The 24369-nt window shown below is 32.5% G+C and overlaps 2 protein-coding genes across 2 annotated transcripts in view; one reads left to right on the top strand and one right to left on the bottom strand.

Annotated features, from left to right (window-relative positions):
* The window catches only part of LOC129943290 (pyridoxine/pyridoxamine 5'-phosphate oxidase-like), a 133061-nt gene that overhangs the window by 85945 nt on the left and 22747 nt on the right, over positions 1–24369 (top strand). The gene's annotated exons all lie outside the window — the stretch shown is intronic.
* Positions 1867–10622, bottom strand: LOC129943286 (probable cytochrome P450 313b1). The gene is made up of 7 exons (XM_056052605.1): positions 10271–10622; positions 4764–4961; positions 4521–4703; positions 3378–3447; positions 3197–3323; positions 2962–3132; positions 1867–2902 (listed from the first exon to the last, which is right to left on the bottom strand). Exons 1-7 carry the CDS (start codon positions 10422–10424, stop codon positions 2315–2317), a joined length of 1491 nt encoding a protein of 496 aa, XP_055908580.1. The 5' UTR covers positions 10425–10622; the 3' UTR covers positions 1867–2314.

Raw genomic sequence — 24369 nt, 5'->3', positions numbered from 1 at the left:
CATCCGCTCCAGCGGCTTTATCAGACTTCAGCTTAGATATGGCAATCTTTACTTCGTCTAAGTCGGGAGGACGGGATTGTTGGCTTTCGTCGTCTATGTTGAATGGATCATCCTGCCTGACAGCGGAATTCAGTTCGTCGTCGCCGTTATACAGTCTGCAAAAGTGGTCCTTCCATATCCTCAGCATTGACTGCGGTTCCACTTTCGTCTTTGCACCCTTCGGTTCTAGGTTTATGTACCTGTGAATTTCGTTTCACCTGTTCATAAAACTTTCGAACTTCATTCTTGCTTTTAAACCTCTCAACATCTTCAACCACATGCTTCTCATGCCCTCTCTTTTTCCTTCTGAGAAGTTGGCGTTCCTCTTCTGCTCATAGAACTCATGAGAAGCTCTCGTCCTTTTATGCAGCGCCACTTTGAGTGCCTGTTGTTTGGCTGGATTTGCCTGCCGACATTCCTCATCAAACCAGGGGTTCCTTGTTGGTGGCTGCTGGAGAAGTCCAAGTTCCTTCGTGGATGTTGAGGTGTGGAAAACGCGTACTGGCTACCATGACGTTTCCTGAATCCATTGATGGAAGTGTTGTCGTGCAGGCTGTTCTTCCCGATTATTCCACCAAAGATGTCTTCCGTAACTAGGACACTGCTCATATGTTTTGTCTAAGAGCTGGAAGAACATATCTTTAGTGTTATCGTCTTTCTCTTAGCCTTGATGCGTATGGTCAAGAGGCGCTCATTGATTAACCTATAGCTCAAGACTTCTTGCATAAGTCTGGCTCCAATGACGAAGCCTCATCCAAATATGCGCTGTTGGTTTTAATAGTAAATATCGCAGTTTTGCATCCTCTTTTTGCCCGGCCCATCCCACCGTATTTCCTGAATGGCGGTGATGTCTGCTTTATAGCGGTCTAGGGCCTCCGATAATTCTTCAGCCGCACGTGGTCTGTTAAGGGACCTAACATTCCACGTGCATATCCGAAGTTCGTTATCTTTAATTCGTTTGCGTTGGTTATCAACAGTAAATCCGTCCGTATCCCTGGCTTGTTGATGCTTCGCAACTATGATGTTTTTACGTGGCTACGAAGATACCCCAACGTCACAACCCCCGACCTGGAGGGCCAAATCCTAAGTATAACTCCAAGTATGGGGAGACGGATAAAACCGCTCCTTATAGGCCTGGGCTCCGAATAAGTTGAAGAAGCCCTATAAGTTGTTCACTAAGTAGTTCAACCTTACTGAAACTGTAGACGCCATCGTTGATTCCATCTCGGGAATTCCTCCGCTGCCGTCTGGATAAGGAGAGGTGCCTTAGTGGAAACACATCTCCCCCCTCTCTCGTTTGCTGCCCCCAACAACTTTCCACTGGGGTTGGAACCCAATCTCCAGTTGAGGCACTAGGCACCCGATGTTCACCACGGGGAGGTGAGAGTAAGAGTTGATAGACAGAGGTGGGTTCTGAGAAAAACCTGTGGACGCTTGTGTCCTGTTGAATGCACATGTCTACCGTTTGAACACCATTTATTCATACTATGGATATTGTTTTTGTTATTCGTGTAAAATCCCTCTATACTATGGACAGATTTTTCAACAAAGCACGGGTATTGTAACTTAAATGTTTCATTGCAAGTACTACAGCGACCAAAAAAGCCGACGGAAAACTATGTTTTATGTAAAAGGGTAACTTTTCAAATTAGAAAAGGAATAACTAATATTTCTTTAAATTACAAAATATAAGTCAAGATGAACTTGTAGATTGCCTGAGGGGTGTTTCATAGACAATTATGTGTTTCGTAGTTTTTGAACGATTAATTGAAGATAGATGTTAGTAAAGTAACGTACCGAGATTAAAAAAAATGAACGTTAAAAGAATGTTGTGTTGTCTCAACTTGTTTATTAATAGCAATGAAAAGTCAAAAAACTATTTTAAAAAATGTACGAAGTATCCATTTTAAAAGGGGTTTCTCTGTTTTTGCTAGAAACCTATTTATGTATGGTTAAGCGATTCTTCAAGCCTTATTTATAGATATATATAACACAAGAAGTGGGATAAATAAGATAATCTGATATACACATGAAGATAATGTTCTTAATGTTAATAATGTTTATAAAATTACCCTTTTTCGTGGCGTTAGATTTTTTGATTCAATACTAATATACATACTTTAAAATAAATTTTGATTATAGTTCATTTTTATTAATTTTAACTTTTAAAGAGAATTCGTGTAAAAAATAATAATAATTTAATAATTGTGTAAGTGTAGAACACAATTTCATAGAATTCTACATAAGTACATACAAACGTATATATTTGAATATTTCAAAAATTTCTTTCCTTAATAGTGCAGGTTGGGTAGTTTCTTAGTTTAAGAGAAATCGTTCCCTTTAATACAAGGTCCTCAATACTCGCTTCTGTATGTATCTCGAAATTCCGAAAAATTTTAGCAATAAAAACTTTCATTATTAGTAAGGCATATCGATTGCCAATACACATTCTCAAACCTTTCGTAAAGGGAATGAAAGCGAAAGGATGTCGGCTGTTTAAATTAGTTGGAAGAAAATGATCCGGATAAAATTCCATGGCTTTTAATCCCCAGAACTTAGAGTTTCGTTGCATGTTAAAGATGTCGATGCCAATTTGAGTCCCTTTAGGAATTTTTATTCCATTTTTCAGATAAAAGTCTTCGGATGCAGTTCGTATGACCACTGGTACGGGTGAAAATAATCGCATCCCTTCGTTTATAACCATTTCCGTATAGGTCATTTTTTTCAAGTCTTCTTCAGAAATATTAAATTCTTTGTCTGGAAATATAGATGAAAGTTCATCAAATAATTTTTGTTGGTATTCAGAATGGATGGCCAAGCACAGTGTAACAAAATATAAAGCCGTGGACGTAGTTTCAAAAGCCTAGATAAATAAAAACAAACAACTTCAATCAAAGTTCTATACATTTTTCAATCCAATACCGCTGCTATGATTACATTCGCCTCATCTCGAATGTCGTCCCAGCTTAGTTGGCCTTGCTCTACATAATTTCTCACTTGTTCCACAAAAATACTTTTCGATTTCCTGTTTAAATTTTCATTTTCTGGCCGAAGAAGAATATCGTTTTCAATTGAAGGTTTTCCTTGAAGTAGCTGTGAAGAATTAGAAATTTGATACCTATAATATATATAATATGCAATTTATTTAAGACTATACGGTTTCAATAAAATCATAGAGGATTTTAACAGTTTTACGCTCCATTGAATGCAGCGAAGAGACTTTGTAAAACACACTAGGATAAAGCCAAGGACAGAGCATTCGCTGAACCGACACGTCCATAATGCTATAATAGATTTTTTAAAATTGATTTTTAAAGATATGCACAAGTTTTATCTACTTTTTATAAGATTCGAACAATTCCGAAAATCTGTCGTTTTGAAACTCCATTTCTTTTCCCATAGTTGTCTCTGTATAGGAGAAATATACGAAATATATTTTATCACAACATAAAGTCTTGCTAACAAGCCGGTACACAGTGGATTTTATCATAGGCCAAATGTCAAGTTAAGTTAAGTAAGCAAAGTGTTAGGTGAGCTGATTGGCTGGATGAGTTGAGTTATGTGAAAAAATATTTGGGGCGACTTTCCATTACCGCAGCACGAATTTCCTTCTGATTTTTTTTTTACAGTTAGATAGGGGTCTCAATAGAACATGTTTTAAATATTAGGGCGAGGAAACAACTTTAAGTCATAAAAAAAAAATATTTTCTTTTTCGGACTTAACCCTACTTTTTTGTATTGCATTTTTTGAGCCTAAAACAAGTTTTTTTTAATTGATAGCACGGCATACTAATAGCTAGGTATGTAAGGGGGGGGCATGCTGCCCCCCTGCTTGGGGTCACTATAAGATTTGGGGTGGGTGCGAGTTTGGGTATATGCGAAGTACTTTTCCATTTGAGCACTAAAATAAAAGAAATTACCAAGAAAAAAAAAACAAGTATGGCAACACTGAACAAAAAACAGGGAAGAAATGTCAAAATCAACCATTTTTGAGTGTTTTGTATGGAAAAAAGTGAACTTTAAAAATTAATTAAAAATAGAAATAAATGTTTCCTCGCTCTAAAATTGCTATAGTTATTATTTATTTGCACATATCTATCGAATAAAAAAAACCGCGAGTCGAAATTAGTGCTGCGGTAATGGAAAGTTGAGCCAAATATTTGGTTGAGCTGAGCTAATATTGAGAGAAGATTCTGAAGTTTTTTCTTCCGCTCATCTTAATACGTTACATAACAGAGGCAATTAAGAAACACATTACAAATGTAAGATCCAAAAACATTAAAACTGTCAACAATCTTTCATTGATATTTTTTTTTTGTGAACAAAGTTATTCACTTATAATCATAATTTATTTAGTAAACTCAACATTACTTGAGTAAACTCAACAAGTGAAATGTCATGTGAAAATCCACATTTTCTTCATTAGTTTTGACCACCGTTTTAATAAAAAACCACTGTGTGCGGTAGCTATTGAAACTTACGACACGCTGCTTTTAGAACACATTTTTTGAGAAGATCATAGAGATGCTGTTTTTCGTCACCATTAGTTTGTAATTTCGTTATCAAAATATTTGCAGATGAATCAAAAATTGGCAAAAATTGGTTGATAATTTGCCTACTAAATGCTGGATTTATGAGCTTTCGGTGTTTGTTCCATCGGGGGCCTATAAAATTTAGTAGTTTTAAATGAAAATTCTATTTTTCAAAGTACATATACAACTAACTGCTTGAAGTAAATAAACCGTCTCCAATTGATGATGCCATGAATTTATAGAAGTCACCTTTATTTGTACAGCTTGGAGAGTTAAAAACTGTTTCTACTGTTTCAGGATCACTGGTGTACAAAAAACATTTCGAACCCATCCATGAAATGCACGGGCTTGAGTATTTATTGGTTATTTCGGTGAGGTATGAAAGAAACTCTGAAACAGGTAGAAAATTTAATTATATTATTTATTTAAAATAAATGTTAGATTCTAAAGTGAAAGGAAATAATGGCGTTTGGTATCGATATTAGGCTGAAACACACACCGCATCAAACAAAACCTTTTTGTTTTTATAGTCAAAAATATTTTTTTTTATGAAACAAAATTGAACTTAAGGACTTGATTTAACTGTTGTTCAATATTTGGTTGGACTCAGACAGTGAAGTTGTTCCAATCTTGCATACAATTTTTATAATTATAAATAGGGCTCTTTGCCTCAATTAAAAAAATCAATTTTTCTGCATTCAAGTAAATATAAGTTTAAACTTGGGCACAAAGTTACATAGAAGCAAAAAAACCAAAAATCAATATTGTATAGAGAACAATATAAGTCAAAAAAAAGAAAATTTAAAAGCATCTGATTACTCCAAATTCCATTTGAAAGTTTGATCTTCGGGTTTTTCATACAAAACGGATGTTTTTCACGTCGGTCTATTACTTAAAATAATGAGTCTTCTAAACTACTGGGAATTAAGAATTGATTGTTGTCAAAACCAAATCAATTTCTTCTTTTAACAGTTTATCTGTTTTGAAGTATATAAATTTCTTATGGCTGAATCACAAACACGCTTCAGCTTCACATGACGTTTACGAGTTCAGCCATAGGAATTCAATGCATGCTATCACAAATGAGCTTCGACCTCACGTTTCGTTTGACAATCGTAAGGAAAAGAACTCCAAACGGAAGCTCCAGTTCATTTATCTGAACATTTGCTTTGTCTGACAGCTTAACAGCTGAAAAAAATTTCAACAAACAAAATATTTGCTCTTTGGAGGGATGAAATAATAGAAATGTCGTTCAAAGGAACCTCGAAGCAAGGCCAACGTAACGCAGACGAAGCCGAGGCTGAAGCGTGTTTTTGATTCAGCCATTACTGTCGTCTGATGATGTTTCTGAAACGCAATCAAAAATAAAACAATCAACATAAAATAACAACAATTAAAAAAAATAAAAAATCATCATATGCTTGGTACAAAATTGGCACTCAAAGCATACAAAAATGTTAATGAGTGGTCAGGTTTGAATTTTAATATTTTGTAGGGCCACCTTTAGACATTATCACAGCTTGTAGTAGCCGCAGCATCGATTCAACAATTTATTTAGTGAAAGACGGGGTGTATTTTCCGAAATTTCCGTGATCTTCGCTTTCAATTGACTTTTGTTGGTTGGGTTGCAATTCTGCACTCTTTGCTTTATTTCTTCGGATTTTTGATGGGATTGAAGTCCGGTGACAGAGGTGGGGTCTTCAGCTGGTTTCTGGAATTATACAGCAACCACTCCTTCTCAACAAACGATGTGTGTTTTGGATCGTTATCTTGTTGGAAGTGAAAGGTTGCTGATAAATTCAGTTTTTCTACAGCTTGACACATATTTCTTTTAAGAACGTCCAACCAATAAATTCAAAGCCCCAGTGCCATTTGCCGCCATTGACCCACTTAATATAATATTTTCTCCCCCATACTTAAAAGTAGCCCGCAAATTCTCTGTCTTGAACTGAGTATTGCACTTTCTCCAAACAATTTGCTTTCCGTCAGACCCAAATAAGTTAATTTTGGTCTCGTCCGAGAACAAAACATCGTTCCAGAAACTTTAGGGTTTGTTAAGGTGCTTTTTAGAGAAGTCAAGAAGTATTTTCCGAGCAACTCTGTCATACAAATCATTCTTCTAAAGAACGCGACTAACAGTTTCGGTTGAAACTGATCTTTCAATGTGTGTCACCATTTCGAACTCTTCAAGGTTTGTTTAGGACCGTATTTTCATTCAGATATTTGTTAAGTCTTTTTTGGACCTTTGAATGTGTTCAGCCGACGGTTTATTTCTGCTACGAACACTGGATTTAAATTCAATTTAAAAAAGAAGTGAATATAGCGGAACATTTTTTGAATACTTAATTTAAGAAGCCATAAATACAAAGTGTAGCTTTTGTGCGATGAAATGTTGAGATAAATATTTTTTTTAAATATTAACTTTAGTTTAATGTTTAAGATGTTTTTTAATGTATTCGTAAGAAAAAAATAATAAAAACAATAAATCTTAAATACCGAAAGAACAAAAAACTTATTCTTAATTGATTGTACGCTCAATTTTGAAAGCAACTGTATAACTTGAGGGATACGATTATGTTTTACATAACTATCCAACTACGCAAGCAATTAGAATAATTGTGAAATTGTGAAAGAGATTTGAAGACACTGAATTGGTTAGGTTAAAGTGGCTGCCCATGATAGAATCGGACACACTTAGGTCAGTTTAATGGCCCATTGTGATATCTTGATGTTTCCTCCTAAGCTGGATAGAACCAATTTGAGTCCCTTACGAAACGTGAGAGGCTGATTATGCAAATATGGTTAAAATAGTTTAGATCGTTAAAAAAGAATTCTCCTAGGTTTAGGTTTTTAGGTTTTTAAACTAGAGCAGGGTATGTAGAAAGAAGAAGAACTGTTTCCTCCTCTTCCTCGGCCATACAGCTCCTGCAAAAGTCATTTGAGAATACGCCTAGCCGCGTGGCGTGGTTTCCTTTTAGACAGAGTCCGGTTATGGCACCTATTATCGAGCTTATATGCGATCTGCTTAAATATAATAAGCACCTTGAACGTTTTAAATCTGGTGTTGGCTAGATGTTTTCCGTTACCTGACACGTGGTGATGTTGTTCCACCTGGTGTTTTCCTTCTTCATAGCGTCTTGAAGTAGCAAATGTTTACAAGTAGCGATTTGTATGCCAGCATTTGCTAAGCATGGTAGGATGGGCTGTACTGTACAGTTGCTGGAGAGTTCATCTGCCTTACAGTTAACTGGAATGTCTCTATGGCCCGGCACCCAGCAAGGGTGAATATAAAACTGTTATGCCATCTAAATTAGAGATGACCGATAGTTATGGACTATTATAGAGTTTGTAGATACAGAGTCCAGAGATTTGATAGCGGCCTGACTATCTGAGAAGATACGGATATTGATATCACGTTTTTTTAAGCCAGGACAACAATTCTTTTATCACCAAAAGTTCCGCCTGGAACACGCTAAAATGACTGGGAAGGCGGAATGAGATACTTAATTTTAGTCGTTCAGAATACACACCTCAACCAACCCCTTCTTTGGTTTTTGAACCATCTGTATAAAAATGGATTGACCCATCTTCCAGGTATAGAAATCTGGAAGTTTTTGTCGAATTGAAGTCGGGGGATGGTGTAGTCTGTGGATTTGGAAAAAACAATTGCGGGACGGAAATTTTAGGCGAATAGCAGAACTTGCAGCTATTTGTTTGCTTAATATATCAAGATGTGGTAGAGTAAGGTGTCCAGTGCCGCAGATGGGGTCGTGCGAAGCGATTCGCTTATACAAAGGCAAGCTAAACGTTGGATTTTATTTTATTTATAGCTGTCTCTAAAGCAGTCCTCCATACTGCCAAACCCTAAATTAAAATCGGTCTACCGATGTGTATAGCCATTGCGTGGTTCTGGGTTGTAAGCCCCATTTATTACCAATAGCTTTTTTCAGGAAAAGAGAACTACAGTTGGTTTTTTACTCTTTCCTGTACATTGCGTTTCCAATTTAGTTTTTTATCTTAAATAAGTCCTAGGTATGTATGTAGCCTCGTCTGAGAATTTTAATTGAATTCCTTTAATATAGGAAGGGTTGACAAATGGAATTTTGTATCTTCTCGAAAATAAGACTAAATCGGTTTTGTGTGGGTTAACACCCAGTCCACACCGATCATCCCAAGGTATTAGTCTGTCTAAGGCATTTTGTAAGAGTTCTTTTAAGGTGTTACGATGCTTTCCATAATCCGCTATAGCAACGTCGTCCGCATAGGCGATCACTCTGAAACCCTCCGCATCCAGATCCAGGTTCCAGAAGAAAGGTGACCTTGCGATGTCCCTCTACTAACGAATCGTCTGCCAGAAAAGTTCCCCAGTTTTGAATTAATTATTCTGCTGGTTAGCATTTAATGAATTAACTCCCCAAGCGAACTTTCTACGTTTTGGGATGTTAGTGCAGATGTGATGTGTCCACGCTGTTAAAGACACCTTCGATGTCAAGGAAAGCAACACATATATTGTAAAGTCCATGCATAATTGTATCGCTCGTACTAGTGAAAATATCGCTGCTGTAGGTTAAAGTGTTGCCAAAGACCCGAATGTGTCAATGCCTCGTCGTTCTCAGGAATTAGGATTGTCTTGCGATTTTCGAGGCCGTTAAGAAACAAAATTGTCGTATATGGGGTTCTGAGAATCCTCAAGTAATTGAAGAAAGGGTATTGCATCCACAATAAGTCACTGTTTAATAACCTCTTTGGTCTGGAGGTCTGTTTGGACCTTACTTTTTCGAATACGACTGTCGCCGTCAATTCGAAACGTTATGATAACTGACTTTTTTTTGGATTGCGATTAAAGAATACGACTTCGAGAATATGTGGTTTCAAACAAGACGGTGCCACATGCCACACAACTCGAGCGATATGGCTTTATTGCATGAGACATTTTTTGGCCGCGTAATTTCTCGTCGTGGCTATATCAACAAGCCACCAAGATGATGGGATTTTACATCGCTATAATTTTTGTGTGGGGCTACGCAAAAGACCGTGTTTAGGCAGGTAAACCTTTACCTCTTGAGCACTTAACAAATATTTTATGTGTTTTATTTACATTTACTTTTTACCCTGTACATTAATCAAGCTTAATCAAAGATATTAAAGAAAAAGAGAAGCCTCAAAATGTTTTGATTGTTTTTGTGAAGAATACCTTACATTTATTTCAATGTTTACCTTCCTTTACTTAGGAAAAAAATAAACTTTAAATTTAAGGTACTTGAAGTGCTTAGACATATAGATAAAACTCTTCACCAAAGTTCATCCATGCACTTGCATGTGTCGAAATTTTTTCGTAGTGAACATATAATTTTTCTGATTTATAAATATTGAAAATAATAGTTACATATGTACATCTAAGTAACTATTCAAAGCTTATTAACATATACTTTTGTTTGTATATTTAATAAATTTCCTTCCTTTCTTCAACACACTTGAATACTAAAAACACTTTACAATAGGGTAAGCAGTTTGAAAGATATTTAGCTAATTATAAAATACCAAGCGAAGTTTCAATGTATTCAGGAATTAAATCCACAAAACAAAAGTAATTCCTATCAAATTATTTTGAATTCACTTGTAGGTACATCATATGTACCTCTACATAAGTTCAATCTTTATTTTTATAGATATATACATATATATAAAGATTTACTTACTCTCAGGATCTGTCATTCTTAATCCAACTCCTAAAAGGGGTAGCCCTATTGGTCCAGGTAATTTCCATGCAACTATATAATAGTGGCGGCGGGACCATAGGAAGTATATCCACAATATCAAAATTGAACCTAACAAAACACTTGTGCTAAGCATTTTTACTTGCGATTGCGAGTAAACGGATAAACTTTAAATTTTGTATTTTTTTAGATACTTAAATAGTAAATTTAAAGGGATTAAATAAGATATTTTACATATGTTTTTTACTTCTGTACAGAAAACAACGTAAATGTAGCGCACGTATGTACTCGTATGTATGTATATTAGTCTACTGTAAAAATTATTTTGATCGTGTAGTGTCGCCAACGAAAGTTTAATCATTCGAGGTTATTACTTTTCAAGTAGTAAATGAAGGCTTTGGTTTGTATCATTTTAGAAAATAATTATAGTCTAGGATTTAGAGTTGGATTGTGGAGTTTGAGTTTCAATTAAGCAGACGTCTACCGCAGAAGCAAACTCAAAATTCATGTAAATATATGTGAATGCCTTATTGAAATAATCTACTCTTTCTGCAGTTTGAACTTCCCATAGAAAGTTATTGTAATCGGTCAGATTTGTCGAATTGAAGGTATTGACATTTTTTAAAGTTTCAAGGTCAATTGTTACCTAGAATATTTTACGAAAAAAATATAATTGTATCTCAAAAATAATTGTATGCAACGAAGAATAACGTTTTGACATTTGGTAACATTTTGTATAAGGCATAGTAATAAAAAAATTATTATTAAGTTCATTTGTTCAAACAAAAAATATTTTAAGTTAATGATATATTCTTTATATTACGAGTATATTCATCATCAAAGAGTAAAAACTAAAAAATAAAAAAGAATTGGGTACTCTTATTATGGTTGGTCTATATGGGTTAGTCTAAAACAGTTAGATAAACAATATTTTAAGTTTTTCCATTTTGAGCATGAATAGACAAACAGTTGGGTGTACTGACTCTGGAACAGGCAACATAAAGTTGGCCATGTGAAAAAGATGATTTCTCCAAATTGATAACACAAACTTGAAGTGTTGCCTTTGGGCCTCATTTATGAACATCGCAAATGATAAACGCACAGGATATTGTAATCTTTTGAATTCAATTGTCATGTCAGTTGGAATCAAAGGAATACGCGGTATCAAACACACTTCTCCTTTTGATTTACCAGTTAAGATTGTAGCTTTAATGAAATTTGGCAATAGCTTTTTCACTGCCAATCTGGTGCCATTACACAGTTTTAGTGGATTAATATTTCGCAATGATATAATCAAAGAACCAATTTTCAGATTCAAGCAATGCGGTTGTATACTAGCCGGTTCCAATGAATTTTAAAATTCAACTGGATAATTCATTACCTCATTTTGATTCATAACACTGTCAATTGCTTTGTTTGTCCTGACTACACCTGTCAGTTTCGCTTGAATTTGAATTAATGGCATTGGTATGAATGTTTTTCAGTGCCAAAATGGTGCGTTCTCTCAACCAATCATGATTTCTCTAATTCTGAAGAATATTTGGAAAAACACATTCAATCAACACATCTATAGATTGCGCAATTGTACAAAAATTGTTCTGTAAAGTGATCAATCCGTTGGTACTGTCGATTGGTATTTAGCCATCACCAATTTCTAACAATTGTTTTGATAACTCATGCTCAGTTGCATCATTATGTATGTAGGCGAATACGCATATTAATGTTCAGTGTCAATTTTAGTACATATCTCTAAGGAACTGATGACTTCAAACAGGCGTTTATTTCATCAGTAGGAGTTGATCGAGGAATGACTGGCAGTTTTTGACTAAATTCCCCTGACATCAATATCAGAGCACCACCAAAATAGTTGTTGATTACAGCGTAAACCTTGCATTGTGCGATTAAATGCTTCTTTTAATTTTTTATTCGCCATTGTGTACATATCCCATAAAATGAAGCAACAATTCCCGAAGATGCAAGTGCCAATTCAATTTTCTGTTCCGATCGAATAGTCGCTTGAATCAATGATACAACGAAAGTTTTGCATGTACCAAAAGGTGCATCCAAGAAATATAATCCGCCTGTACTATTGGAAACGGCTTGCGTGATTGTGTCATAACAAGTTTTTTGAATATTCAATTTGGTTATATTCGATTGTACAAATAAACGCAAATCATTAAAATTGAACTCCTGCTCACTTTGCAATTCACGATCAAAAAAATCATGTATCTCACGATTTGGTGCGGTTATACCCAATTGTGCTAATGCTTTATTTACAATCGTTAGACACATATCTTCAATTTATTATTACAGCTTAGTTGTACATTTCCAAGGTTATCAACAAATCGGGATTTCTTTAAGTATTAGTACAAATTGTTTGTATATGGGAGTATAGAAATATGTTGATTTTACAACTGTTTATGACAAACCTTCTCTGGACTTTCACAAATAATTCAAGACCAAAATTAGCCAAATCGGTAAAGGCATTGTTGAGTTATAACATTACAACGAAAAGTGGCATTGATTTTTATATATAAAGATTGTTTTGGATATAAAGTAAAATTTTGGGAAATATCTATTTGACAGATTTTTTTTCCAAGCAATAAAAAATTGATTTCATTCATCCCAGCCTGCAAAATATTGCACAATATTATTGGCTAGGCACCAAGACGATTCAATATTTTATCCAATAATTAAGTTTAAAGGCGATACTTAGGTATTGTAGACAACATGTTGAGAGATGCTGAAGTTTGTTGTATGGCTATTGCATTTCCTGTTTGTTTAAAAAAAGAAGCGCAGAAGATGACAAATTCGTATAAGAAATTCTAAACATAAATGAATAAACAAAGTTTGCAAGTAACTGCAAAATACCACAACGTTGGTTTCAATATGTCGTCTACACCACCTTTTAAGTTGATATTTTGGTCTTACTTTTTTTGCATAAATGGTACAAAATACAAAATACTGCTTCTTTTATTTTTTTGTTCTTCTTGTAGTTCTTCCCAAGATTATATAGCACCATAGAATTGATACCTGCTTGGTTGAGCAACCTCCGTATTTTTCTTGCAACAGAATAATTGTGGACAAGTTGGTCAAAGGTATCAACCCCAGCTTTTGTACTATTATAGAATCTGTCTTAATGTTTTCAGTGCCAGCTTCAACATCTTCCTCATCATTTTCGAAAAAAAGTCGTCTGAGCCCATCTTCGTATTCAGACAAATTGTAATGGCTTATTTTTTTCTCTATTATTACTTTCACTTTCAAAAACTTGGAGGAACAATGCATTTATACTTTTCAAAGACGCCAAAATATTATTTTTACAAAACTCTTTCCACTGCCCACTGACCAAGTTCTTTACGCTTTGGAGAGAGAAAAATAACTAAATTGCTCTGACCCACATGACATAAACATAATGAAAAAAAAGTCATGGCAATCCGTAAAAATAATGGCTTTTTTGCATAAAGCTATAGCTAACTTTAATGGTTAGGTTAGTGGGATGGACTGTCATGCGAGAGGTCTTGGGTTCGATCCATGCCTGCGCCAACTAAAGTTTTATTCCCGGGTACTGCCTCTTGCCAGGAATTGACAAATTCTCTAAGAGTAATTCTTGTCATGAAAAAGTGATTTCTCAAATTAGCCGTTTGGATTCGGCATATAAACTGCAGGTCCAAACCATCCCTGCAATTACTCGCACACAGGAATGGTTGTAAGTCACTAGGCCTTGGTTCTCTACGGACTGTTGTGCTTGCGCCACCCAATTTATTTTTTCTTTAAGAAGAGTGATCAATTTTAAATTAAATTAAAAATTTAAAAAAACGCATAACTCTAATCGGCTTAAAATCTTAATTTCGACATTAAAAGTTAATCGACCCAATTGTTTGGTCTATAGGACTTTTTACGAATGCAAAACTTGCAATATAGTTGTGAAACTAAGAAACCAGTGAGCACTAACTTCGTAGCTGAAAATTTAACACTTCGTCGAAGTAAACTATTCAACTTATTTTGTAGTTGCATTTATCCAATCTGAATACTTTGACTACGTATGTAGTTGCTAGCTTAGTAAATGCCCCATTGCAAGCAACAAACACAATCTTTTACCCTGCTAACAAGAGGAGATCGAGGAATCGAATCCAATAGAATTGAGATTTCGATCCAGGTTTATGGTGACACTAAATCGAGGAATTGAATTCAAATGGAATCGAAATGACATTTGCGTTTTATTTGTGTGAGTACTGGTCCGTGAATAAGGGGCCAGTTATAGCTATCAGTAAAATGCATCAGTAAAATTTGAAACAGGAGGAATTTGAAATGTTTTACTGATGAGCGATCATAGCAATCAGTAAATTTACGTCATTAAATTAAATGTCACTTTGAGCTTCGCGCCTCAGACAATTTTTTTGCTGTTGCTTTCATCAGTAAAATTTTTAATGATGTGATCGGAACAGCAAAAAATTGAAACACGAACAATAAAACGAAATGGAATTTCTTTTGACTTTTGGCAGTCAGCTGTTCAGTAAAATGAAATTTCATCATTAAAAAAATTAAAATGGATTTATAAATTAAATAAAACTTTAAATGCATTGTTTCTTTTTGAAAAAAATACTTCAATATAGGATTCATCTTATTGCGTCAATCTTTTGTTAGAAATAAATCTATAACACACTCAAAAACTAAAAACAAAAATTTTACTGATGGATTTTACTGATAGCTATAACCGGCCCCTAACTTACAAATAAATTTCAAATTTTACAACAAACAACACAAAGACGAGCGCCAAATTAAATTCTGGGGGAGAGTACGATAAGTCAGGCGACAAAGTTTAATGACGTATTTGTATAGAACAGTAAAAAACAAGTATTTTTTACAATGAGAGGGGGGTCTATCTCCCACCGTTTAGGCGGTAGGGGAAATTAAAAAAAATGTGTGTGGTATGGAAACAAAATTATTAAAAAATATTGGCAACTATTACAACTAAGTTTTATACATTTTTTTAAAGTTAAAACTTTTATTTATTAGTTTGTTTTTAAATCAAGTCAAAACTATGCATAGTTTTTCAAAAAAATTGTTTTAAACTCAAAACTTGTGCACAAGAAAGCTTTAAAGTGTAATTTTTCAAAACTATAAGATGATCTACTATTGTTTTTTAGAATTCATTGCTCTATCACCTCAGGTTTTTGAAATATCCCCCTTTAAAAATGCTCAAGAAAACCAAAATGATGATGATTTTGATTTTGATAATTTGTCAATAGGTATAAGAAGACTCATGAGTCCTCACATGACTCTACCTGTAGTTTTAAAAACCTTGATTGTAGTTCTTCTATGGTTTGAAAAAGTTCGTTTAACTTTTGATGCTGATTATGAATCCGAACTCTAATTTTAGTTGCATATGCTTAAACTGAGAAATACCGGTTTTCAGCATTTTTTTTTTCAATGTGTTAAAAAAACTTGATGTTATAACTCTAAACTACAAATTCGTTAGAAATACTTAACAAATTTGAAACGAACTATTGAAGAAAGATATTGTAGATTTAGAAAATCATCACAAACTTTAAAAAAAACCATGTATATTGTGTATTCGAATTAAAAAAAGCGATATATTATTTTTAGTCCAATTTTTACTGAAAAAAAGAGTTAATTTGTGCACTCATTTTTCAATTTTTAAATTTTAAGCACCTCTTTTTTGAATGATGGAGTTTACCTATTACCACATATTGTTTTCCCCCTTAATGTGCATAACTGAGTCAAAGCCCTCACCAACTACATAGATTCTGGACTTTTCCAGAAGAAATGCATAGGATAACTAACACATGGTTATGATAATGGACAAAATTAAAATTTGAGTACGTCATTTATGTATTTATTGTAATCATTTTTTTTTAAATTCCTTAATTGTTTTATTTTTCAGTATTTACAGCTATGAGCTTTACTGCTATTATTAAAAAACTTTTTGGAAACTGTTCCAATGGCACGTTTGTTGTGAACGAGTTTCTCTTTTAGATGTTTTTCCATAAAAAGGAGTTTTGTAACACTCTTAAATTATAGAATCATCTTCCTTCTAGGCTATTTCTTCGGCCACTGTAAATCAAAAATAACAGGCTCTTCATTAAAAATAATTATTGAAATTAGGACAAATCTGAACCTTTTTTGGATTGTATGAAAATTCTACGTTGTCTTAGAGTCTATGCAAGTGTTATGTCAATTTTTGATAGTTTTTCATTTAACATGCAAATATCTAGAAAATCGATATAAATATAAGCTTTCGCTAGAGATGCAACAATTACACGTAGACTATCCAAACGTAATTTGATCGTTAATTGTCGAATCACGTAATTTTTAAATAATCACATGTTCATAATTTGCCATCATATCTTCATGTTTTCAATACGAAAGTGGGTTGAGGTAGCTACATATTATTTATTATTATATAAGATTTATATAGGTATACTGCGTTATATTTGGTTTTAGGGTCAATATGTATCTAATGCACACATTTGATAAGTATGTTTAAATTAAGACTTGTTTCTCTTGTTTTTTTTATTAATATATTCAGGAATAATAAAACCCTTTATCTTGCTCAAGGCTTAAAAAATGTTACTGCTTGGAATAGACAAGGCCGTGCACTAAAAAAAATGATGTTTTAAATATAAATTCAAACATATTCGATAAAGTAGCAGAAGTTAACGAGGGAGTATTTATCAAAAGAAAAAGTTATGGACTCAGAACAGAACACTTTATGTCTAGTAGAAATTCTCAAATCACTTGGACGAAATTTAGATGCCCCCCATTATATCACTGTACAAGACTTCGTGTAAAACAACTTGGGTAAAACACTATTAGTGCTAATATCTTAACGGCATTGGAAAGGATGCAAATGTAATTATTCCTCAAATCCCAATTATTCCTACTGATTTAAGATTCCAATTCAGAAGGCTTCAATTCCCATTATCTTTATTACGCACAATTTCAATCTACACAATTTTGGTTTGCTTCTACATTCGGGTAAAATAACACTCAAAGGAATGCGTGCTGGGGCCTTTGTTGAGTTAAAACACCTCAGCTGGTCAACGAGCACACTTTAAGATCAGACGTCCATAGTATACGGAAAAAACACTCTTGACTTGTTGACTTGACGTCTGTCCTTAGAATAACATATATAAATTTATAAATAACCGAACATTAATGCAACAAATACTGCACTGTCCCAAGAGCAGTAAAATTTGTTGGTCATTAAGTAGCCAGAGTCCTTTAAGGTCACAGCACACATAAATCCTTCTCTTTAAGTCTCGTTCCTAGTAGATGGAAAACAGCATTTGTCCAGCCCACATATAAAAGAGGTGAATCCTCCTCCACATTGAATTATCGACCGATTGGACTTACGTCTCTTCTTTCCACTGCATACTGTCCTTAAAACAGAATTAATGAGTAGTACTTTTAAAAACCCCGAAATTTTTGGTATGTATATCTCGAACCACCTCTTATTGAAAGATCATATGTCTCAAAAAATTTTTAATTGCACTCAAAATATATCAAATTGAAAACAGAAAAAAACTGTTTGCAAAATTTATATCGCTATACTACTTTGTAAAGGGTAGCCTTAAAGCGAGGACAAGAAACCATAGAATCCAAAAAAAAAACAGATAAATTTTCTAATATTTAAAAAGTAATGGCCAAATCTAGGGTGGCACGTAATGTTATGGCCACCGCAGTCTCCACATATTAACCCCATTGAGCTCTTATGGGAAGAGCTTTACAAAAATGTCCGGAATCACCACATAACATCGGTATCTGCTCTTTGGGAAACTCCACAAAACTGCTGGAATAATATTCCACAAGAAAAAATACAAAACCTTGTATGAAGATTGCCCAGGATTGTAAAAAAATTATAGAATTTAAAGGAGGGTTTTTTCATGAAAATTCAATTTGGAGCTTTTATTGTTTTTTTTTAAATAAATAATTTATGTTGAGTACAAAAAAAGTTTACATTTTTCTATCATTTACAACAAGACATGCTCTTCACTTTTTTCACGTATTAACTTTTTTCCTAAAACTTCAGTTTAGGGGTTAAAACTCAATATTTCTCAAATTTCAGAGGTGGTCTCAAACTTTTGACCGGTAGTGTATAGACGAGCATAATTTCTTCATGACGAACACCAATTACTATTAAATTCTGAAGTTATATAAACAACATAGGCTTATCATTAAAAGGAAGCACCTACCCACTCTTGCATATAAAGTTTTTGTAATCGGTCCTATTTGTTAAATTGAAATTTTTAACCCTCTTGGACGTTCAATGTTATACAAACAATAAAGAGTGAGTGGTTATTTTATTATAGCAATTTGAAGAAAAGTGAAAATTCTGGTTGACCCCAATTATTTCTGGAACCAATAAAGGTAGCGACTTCAATCTAATTTTATATTATGTAATGTGACGTGTGCATTAATAAGTATGATTGAAAAAAAAATCAATTAACAGATTTTTTATAAATTTAAAAAAAAAAAAAACATTTTTTGCCTCGAATATTTTATAATAATTCCAAAATAATGTTGCAGAACGAAAAATAACGTTTTAAATATTTCAAAATTTTCAACAAAAAAAAAACTTAAAAAATAAATAGTAAACATTGATTTTCGACACAAATTCTCAGGAATAAATAATTTAGCTGCATTCAAAATTATTGATTAATTTTTTTATATAATAAATAAAAACTATCCAAAAATAATACAAACATTTTTTTAAAAAAAAAGAAGGTTTTTCGTTTCGAATATCTCGAAAGAAAATTATCGTTGTTGACATTTTTGTTTTACAAAAACAAACCTGCAAAAATGCAACTATAAACTGTTTAAAATGATTTTTGACCGTCGCTTGATACAAACCAAATAGATTTTGACCTCAAACTCTCTCCATTTTATTTAAAACAAATGTGTTAAATTTTGTAAAGTTATATCCAATTGAGAATCTGAAACGGAAAAAATATTAAAAATTATGCATATATTGCGTTAAATATGTTGAGAATAAAAGACGATACTGACTTGCAAGCTGTTTCACTCCATTAGATATTGTTGTCGATATTTTGTTATACATATTGATCTATTGTTTCATTTTATTTATACATATACTTTACAGAATGTTTTCCTAAAAAAAAAAGATTCAACTCCTCGAATAGGTACATCTTTACATAAAACAGCTTGAACTTAAGTTTTGAATTGTATTTCTATCTATTCTTTCAAAAGTTTTAAGTTATTAATAACAAAAATGACTTGTTACAAAAATACCATTTGAAAATTTTAAGCTCTTAGCCTCTTTTCAAATAATTATTTTGTAAAAAAATATTTTTGATGTTTTCTTCAATATGTTTTTGATTCTAGGGAATTTTTGTTAGCAAAAAGAGGGTGTTATATTCTTTCACAAGTTATGCGAGCGTTACACGAATTTGTGACATTTTTTCACATTTACATGCCAATATCTAAAAAAGCAATATAACTATTAACTTTTTCCGGCTTCGCAACAATTATTCGTGGACTTTATAATATCAGTTTCTAATGACAGCAGGTACTTGCCCAAATTTAATTTGGTCGTCAACTGTCGAATCACGTTTTTTTTAGATAATCGCATGTTCATGATTCGACATCGTCGTCAATTAATAATGATGAGCGTGAGGTGGGGTAGCTGCATGTCATTTATTATTATATTAGATTTATGTAGCACGAAATATTTTATTTACATAGCTATACAAATTTGATCGGCATTTAAAAATTATGACTTTTTTCTCTTTTTATTTTTATAAATATAGAAAGAAATAACAATCTTGCTCAATCTTGCTTAATGTTAAAACTTTTTTATTGCTTGGAATAGACAAGCTTTTATTCGATTTTAAAGGAAAAATAAACAGAAGATTTTAAACTGATATGTTAGAAATATTGGCGCACAATTATTGGCAATTGGTTTAACAATTTATTTTTTATTTTCAAATCGAAAACTGAAACAAATATTTGTTACCATATAATAGATAAGAAATAGACTCATTGTTTAGTATTAAAACTAGCAGTAATGGGCAAATCCAGGATGGAATAATCAAGGGCGGATCCAGACTTTTTATCAGGAGGGAGGGGGGAGGGGCTGTCACACACTTGGATGAGTTTTTACTCTACGCTTAAGGAGGCTAACAAAAATTAAATAACATAATGCGTAAGAGTATATTAACCTTACCTTTACACATTTCAATTGCTAAAACGATAACTTTAGTTATCAAATTATTTTAGAACACTGTTGTCCAGCAAAGTATGGTCTAACTATTTAATTTGTATGACTTCCTACATATGAAAGCATTCCCAGATTCCAAAAAATTTCTAAATATGCCATATTTAAGAGCTTAAACACCAATAGAAGGATCTGATATGAAGAAATGTCGCGCTTTATTGCCGTAGTTTTTTCGAACTCTATTTTTGGGAGTCTATTATTACTATTGCTATCAGTCTGCTCTCGTATTTTGATCTTTGATCAGCAAACTTAAGAATTTTAGAGAGAAAGATGTTTGGTTCTTAAATTTAAGTAAATAGGTGCTTCTCTAAAAAATTAAATTAAAACAAATTAAGGCAAACAAATAAGTTGGGAGGAAACGTTTGTGTGGCACTCACAAATTAAATAAATACATTTTTGATCATAAAAAATTATCATCAATTTGATCATCAAAAAGAGCTTGCACAGAAAGAGAAGATTATTGAAATTGGTCCAATAGTTTTTGAGAAAACTTAAAAAAAATAAAGGTTTTTAAGGGGTACCCTTCTGGAGCAATACCGTCAAGCAAAGAAGTCAAATTAAGAACACAAAATTTAGAGAAAGTTTTAGAAAAATCACATGTTTTAACCAATAGGGGATTGCTGTTATTTTTCGTATTAATAAAATGAAAAAAAAAACGCCTTACGCTAATCGGCTGAAAACCTTAATTTTAATCTTTATATAAAATTGATGATCTTATATTCAAGGTTTCTTCTTAAGATATTCGGGTTCTTGCTCTTCTTCTTAGAAACAATTTTCATGAAAATAATTTTAAGCGTAACTAATGTTTTCTCAAAATCTAAATTGAAGGAAAACCAACATTTTAGTTGTTTTTGACAGCAAACCACTTTTTGTTGAATGTCGTTAAATTACTAATAAATCTATAGATGAAATCTTTATTTATACAACTTAACTGTATAAGTTTTATGGCTTATATGACCCCCCCTGGATCGTCAGTTGGTCAAAAGTTGATGAATTTGTGCTGCGTTTTTGGCAAAGGCAGAATTTCCGATTCATATTATGCTCTTGGTCGAGTCCTCAGTTAAAAGTAGTAACAAAGTTTTAGGAAGTAAAATACAAATGTTGTTTTGATATACAAAAAATAAATAATTTAAAATATAATGGGGGTCATATCCACTAACGCAATACGATTAGTTTTGAATTGAAGGGAATTCCTATAAAAAAGCAAACAATTATTTCCCAGGGGGGTCATGTCCCCTACGACCCCCCTGTATCCACCATTGGGCATAGTATATTTAATATACTTAAATCCTTTAATTTTCTAAACCAGCATAATTTCTTCATGAAGAACACCAATTATAATTAAATACTAAAGTTATATAAACAACGCAGGATACCTGTCCACTTTTTGAAGAAATATTTTGTAAGGAAATTTCTATCCTCAAAGCATATTCGAATTTTTTTCTAAAAGAGGGCATATATGAAAATCTTCAGTTAGACTTCTATACATATAAATAATACTTAAGTTTATCTTAATACTTAAAGTATAGTTAATATGAAAAACTAAATTTGGTCTTAAACATAATTCAAATTGAAATGAAATGCAATAATAGTTAATACTCAATTGAAAATCAAAATCAATAATATTTAAAATTAGGTTTGTTTCTTCGACACAGCTAGTTTTTGGTTAATTTTTCGCATTAATGACTGTGTACAAAGGGCATTTGATATGATAGCATAAAATATCATATATAACAATCACTGAAAACATTTTGCCTCTTTTTTCAAGTGATTCAATACCTAGAGGTTGGCATTCCACCCAAACTTTTGAATTGTGAGCATTTTAAAATTTTTTTGGACCATTTCAATTCTCTTAGAATGAATGTTATAAAAAGGGTTCCAGATTGCACAACAGTATTTTAAGATTGTTCTTACATGTAAGGTAAAAAGAGATTTAAGAGCAAACTAATTTGAAGTCTATGGTTTTGAATTGAATACATGGTAGGTATATATATATACAGCCGTATCCATTAGATTTTCTTAAACCGTCTTTTAGAGGCTATTGAGTTAAGTGAGTTTTAATATTTAAGTTGCCTTTAAATTACGAAACGGAGAAACATCTTTGAAACGTGTCGTAGATTTTAAAAATTAAAACTTAAGTTGTACCTAACATTAAAAATTAAAAAATTAAAATAAAAAACTAAATAACTTATATTTATTTGTTTATTCTCGTCAATCTAAACTACAACTTTGAGACAAATTAAAAATATCATGTATTAATTTAACTGCTTTATTTATATATGTAACTGTCGAGTTACGAAATTTTGAAATAGCTGCATGCTCATGAGAATTAATAGAGCGGGGTGTGGTTGCTTTAATTTATTAATTATTTGTTTATATACATTTTCCAATTAAATAACATAATAACGTTTATATTACGTCGAAATCGATCAGTATGCATAAATTATGGTTTGTTGCTCTATTATTTTTACAATAAAAAAAAATATAATTATCTCTTACAATTTATTGTAAGTCATTCAGTAAGCAATCTAACTATAAGTTAGCAGACAACTTCTGAAAATACATTTTAAAAGATTGGTAGATTTTCAACCAATGAAGGAAACGTTTAGTTGTCTTCTCAATTGTGGATAATTTTCTAAAAAAAATGAAAGTTTTATGATGTTAAAAACAGCACAAATGACAATTTTTACGCTGTCAGAAACGTCAAACAAGGATAGAAAAACATTCACTTGAAAGTACAGACAAATCTCAGCTTACTAACACCGTGATTGTCAGATTTCTTACGAATTGATGTCATGTCTATTTAAAGTTTCTATTCTGAGTCACTTTTTTTTTAATACTAGTTTATAACCTTCTTATAACACATTATAATTTTTGTACATATGTAAATTAAATTTGTGTGCATAGATATCTATTCCCTTAAAATAAGTTATTACGTGCTTTATACATACATATACATATGTATGCACATAAATCTAATATACGTTTGCAGATACAATAGAATCTATTGTATACCAAAACTGTAAAGACATATATATAATAAATAAAATGTAACGCCTCATCTCGCGCTTCGATTGAACCCCATAATGCGAAATCATGAACATGCGATTATTTTAAAATTACGTGATTTGACAGTCAACGACCAAATTAAATTTAAACAAGTAACTGCTGCCATAAGAAACTGATTTAATAAAGTCCACGAATAATTGTTGCATCATTGGCAATTTTTTTATGTTTATCGATTTCTATATATATTTTCACGTAAAATGCGAACAAATATCAAAAATTAAAAAAAACGCTAACATAAGCTCCGAAATAATATTACACCCACTTTTCGCAAAAAAAATCCTTATGCTCCAAAAAACAGGGTACAGATATGTATTCATTTAAATGCATTTGTTAATTCTATCTTTTCTTGGTCCTTAAAGATTTTATTTGTACTAACTACATTATAGTCTTTCACGTACTTAATTTGATTTCTAGAATTATATTTAATTTCTGCATATGCTTGTGATTTCTGTTGTCATGTACATACATATATGACAGTCTTCATAACGTTTGGATTCATATTTCGTTTTGTTTTTTTTTTTTGTTCAGGAAGTCCATATTGTATCGTGTTTAACAGAGTCAAATCTTTAAGTGAAGTCTATAAATAAAAATTATATTGGTTGTCGAAATTAATTGCACTTTTTTTTATTAATTGTTTCAACGTCCGTCGGTAGGTGGTCTGTTGTTGCGAAACCTTTTCTGAATCCAAACTGTTCCCCTGGTTGTTTCTTGTTAAAATCTTTTTTGATTTTCTTCTAGTGTTTTAGTAAAACAA

Source organism: Eupeodes corollae, chromosome 1 (genome assembly GCF_945859685.1).
Source record: "Eupeodes corollae chromosome 1, idEupCoro1.1, whole genome shotgun sequence".
Lineage (NCBI taxonomy): Eukaryota > Metazoa > Arthropoda > Insecta > Diptera > Syrphidae > Eupeodes > Eupeodes corollae.
Note: the sequence above shows the minus strand (reverse complement) of the source record. Positions and strands in the feature narration are given on the sequence as shown.

Excerpts from the sequence above, each read along its gene's own strand:
- LOC129943286 (XM_056052605.1), bottom strand. The coding sequence starts at position 10,424 with ATGCTTAGCACAAGTGTTTTGTTAGGTTCAATTTTGATATTGTGGATA. Across the intron at positions 4,962-10,270 it reads AAGAATGACAGATCCTGAGA|AGTTTCTTTCATACCTCACC; the intron begins GTAAGTAAATCT and ends TACCTGTTTCAG. Across the intron at positions 3,448-4,520 it reads TGTTCTAAAAGCAGCGTGTC|AGACAACTATGGGAAAAGAA; the intron begins GTAAGTTTCAAT and ends TCTCCTATACAG.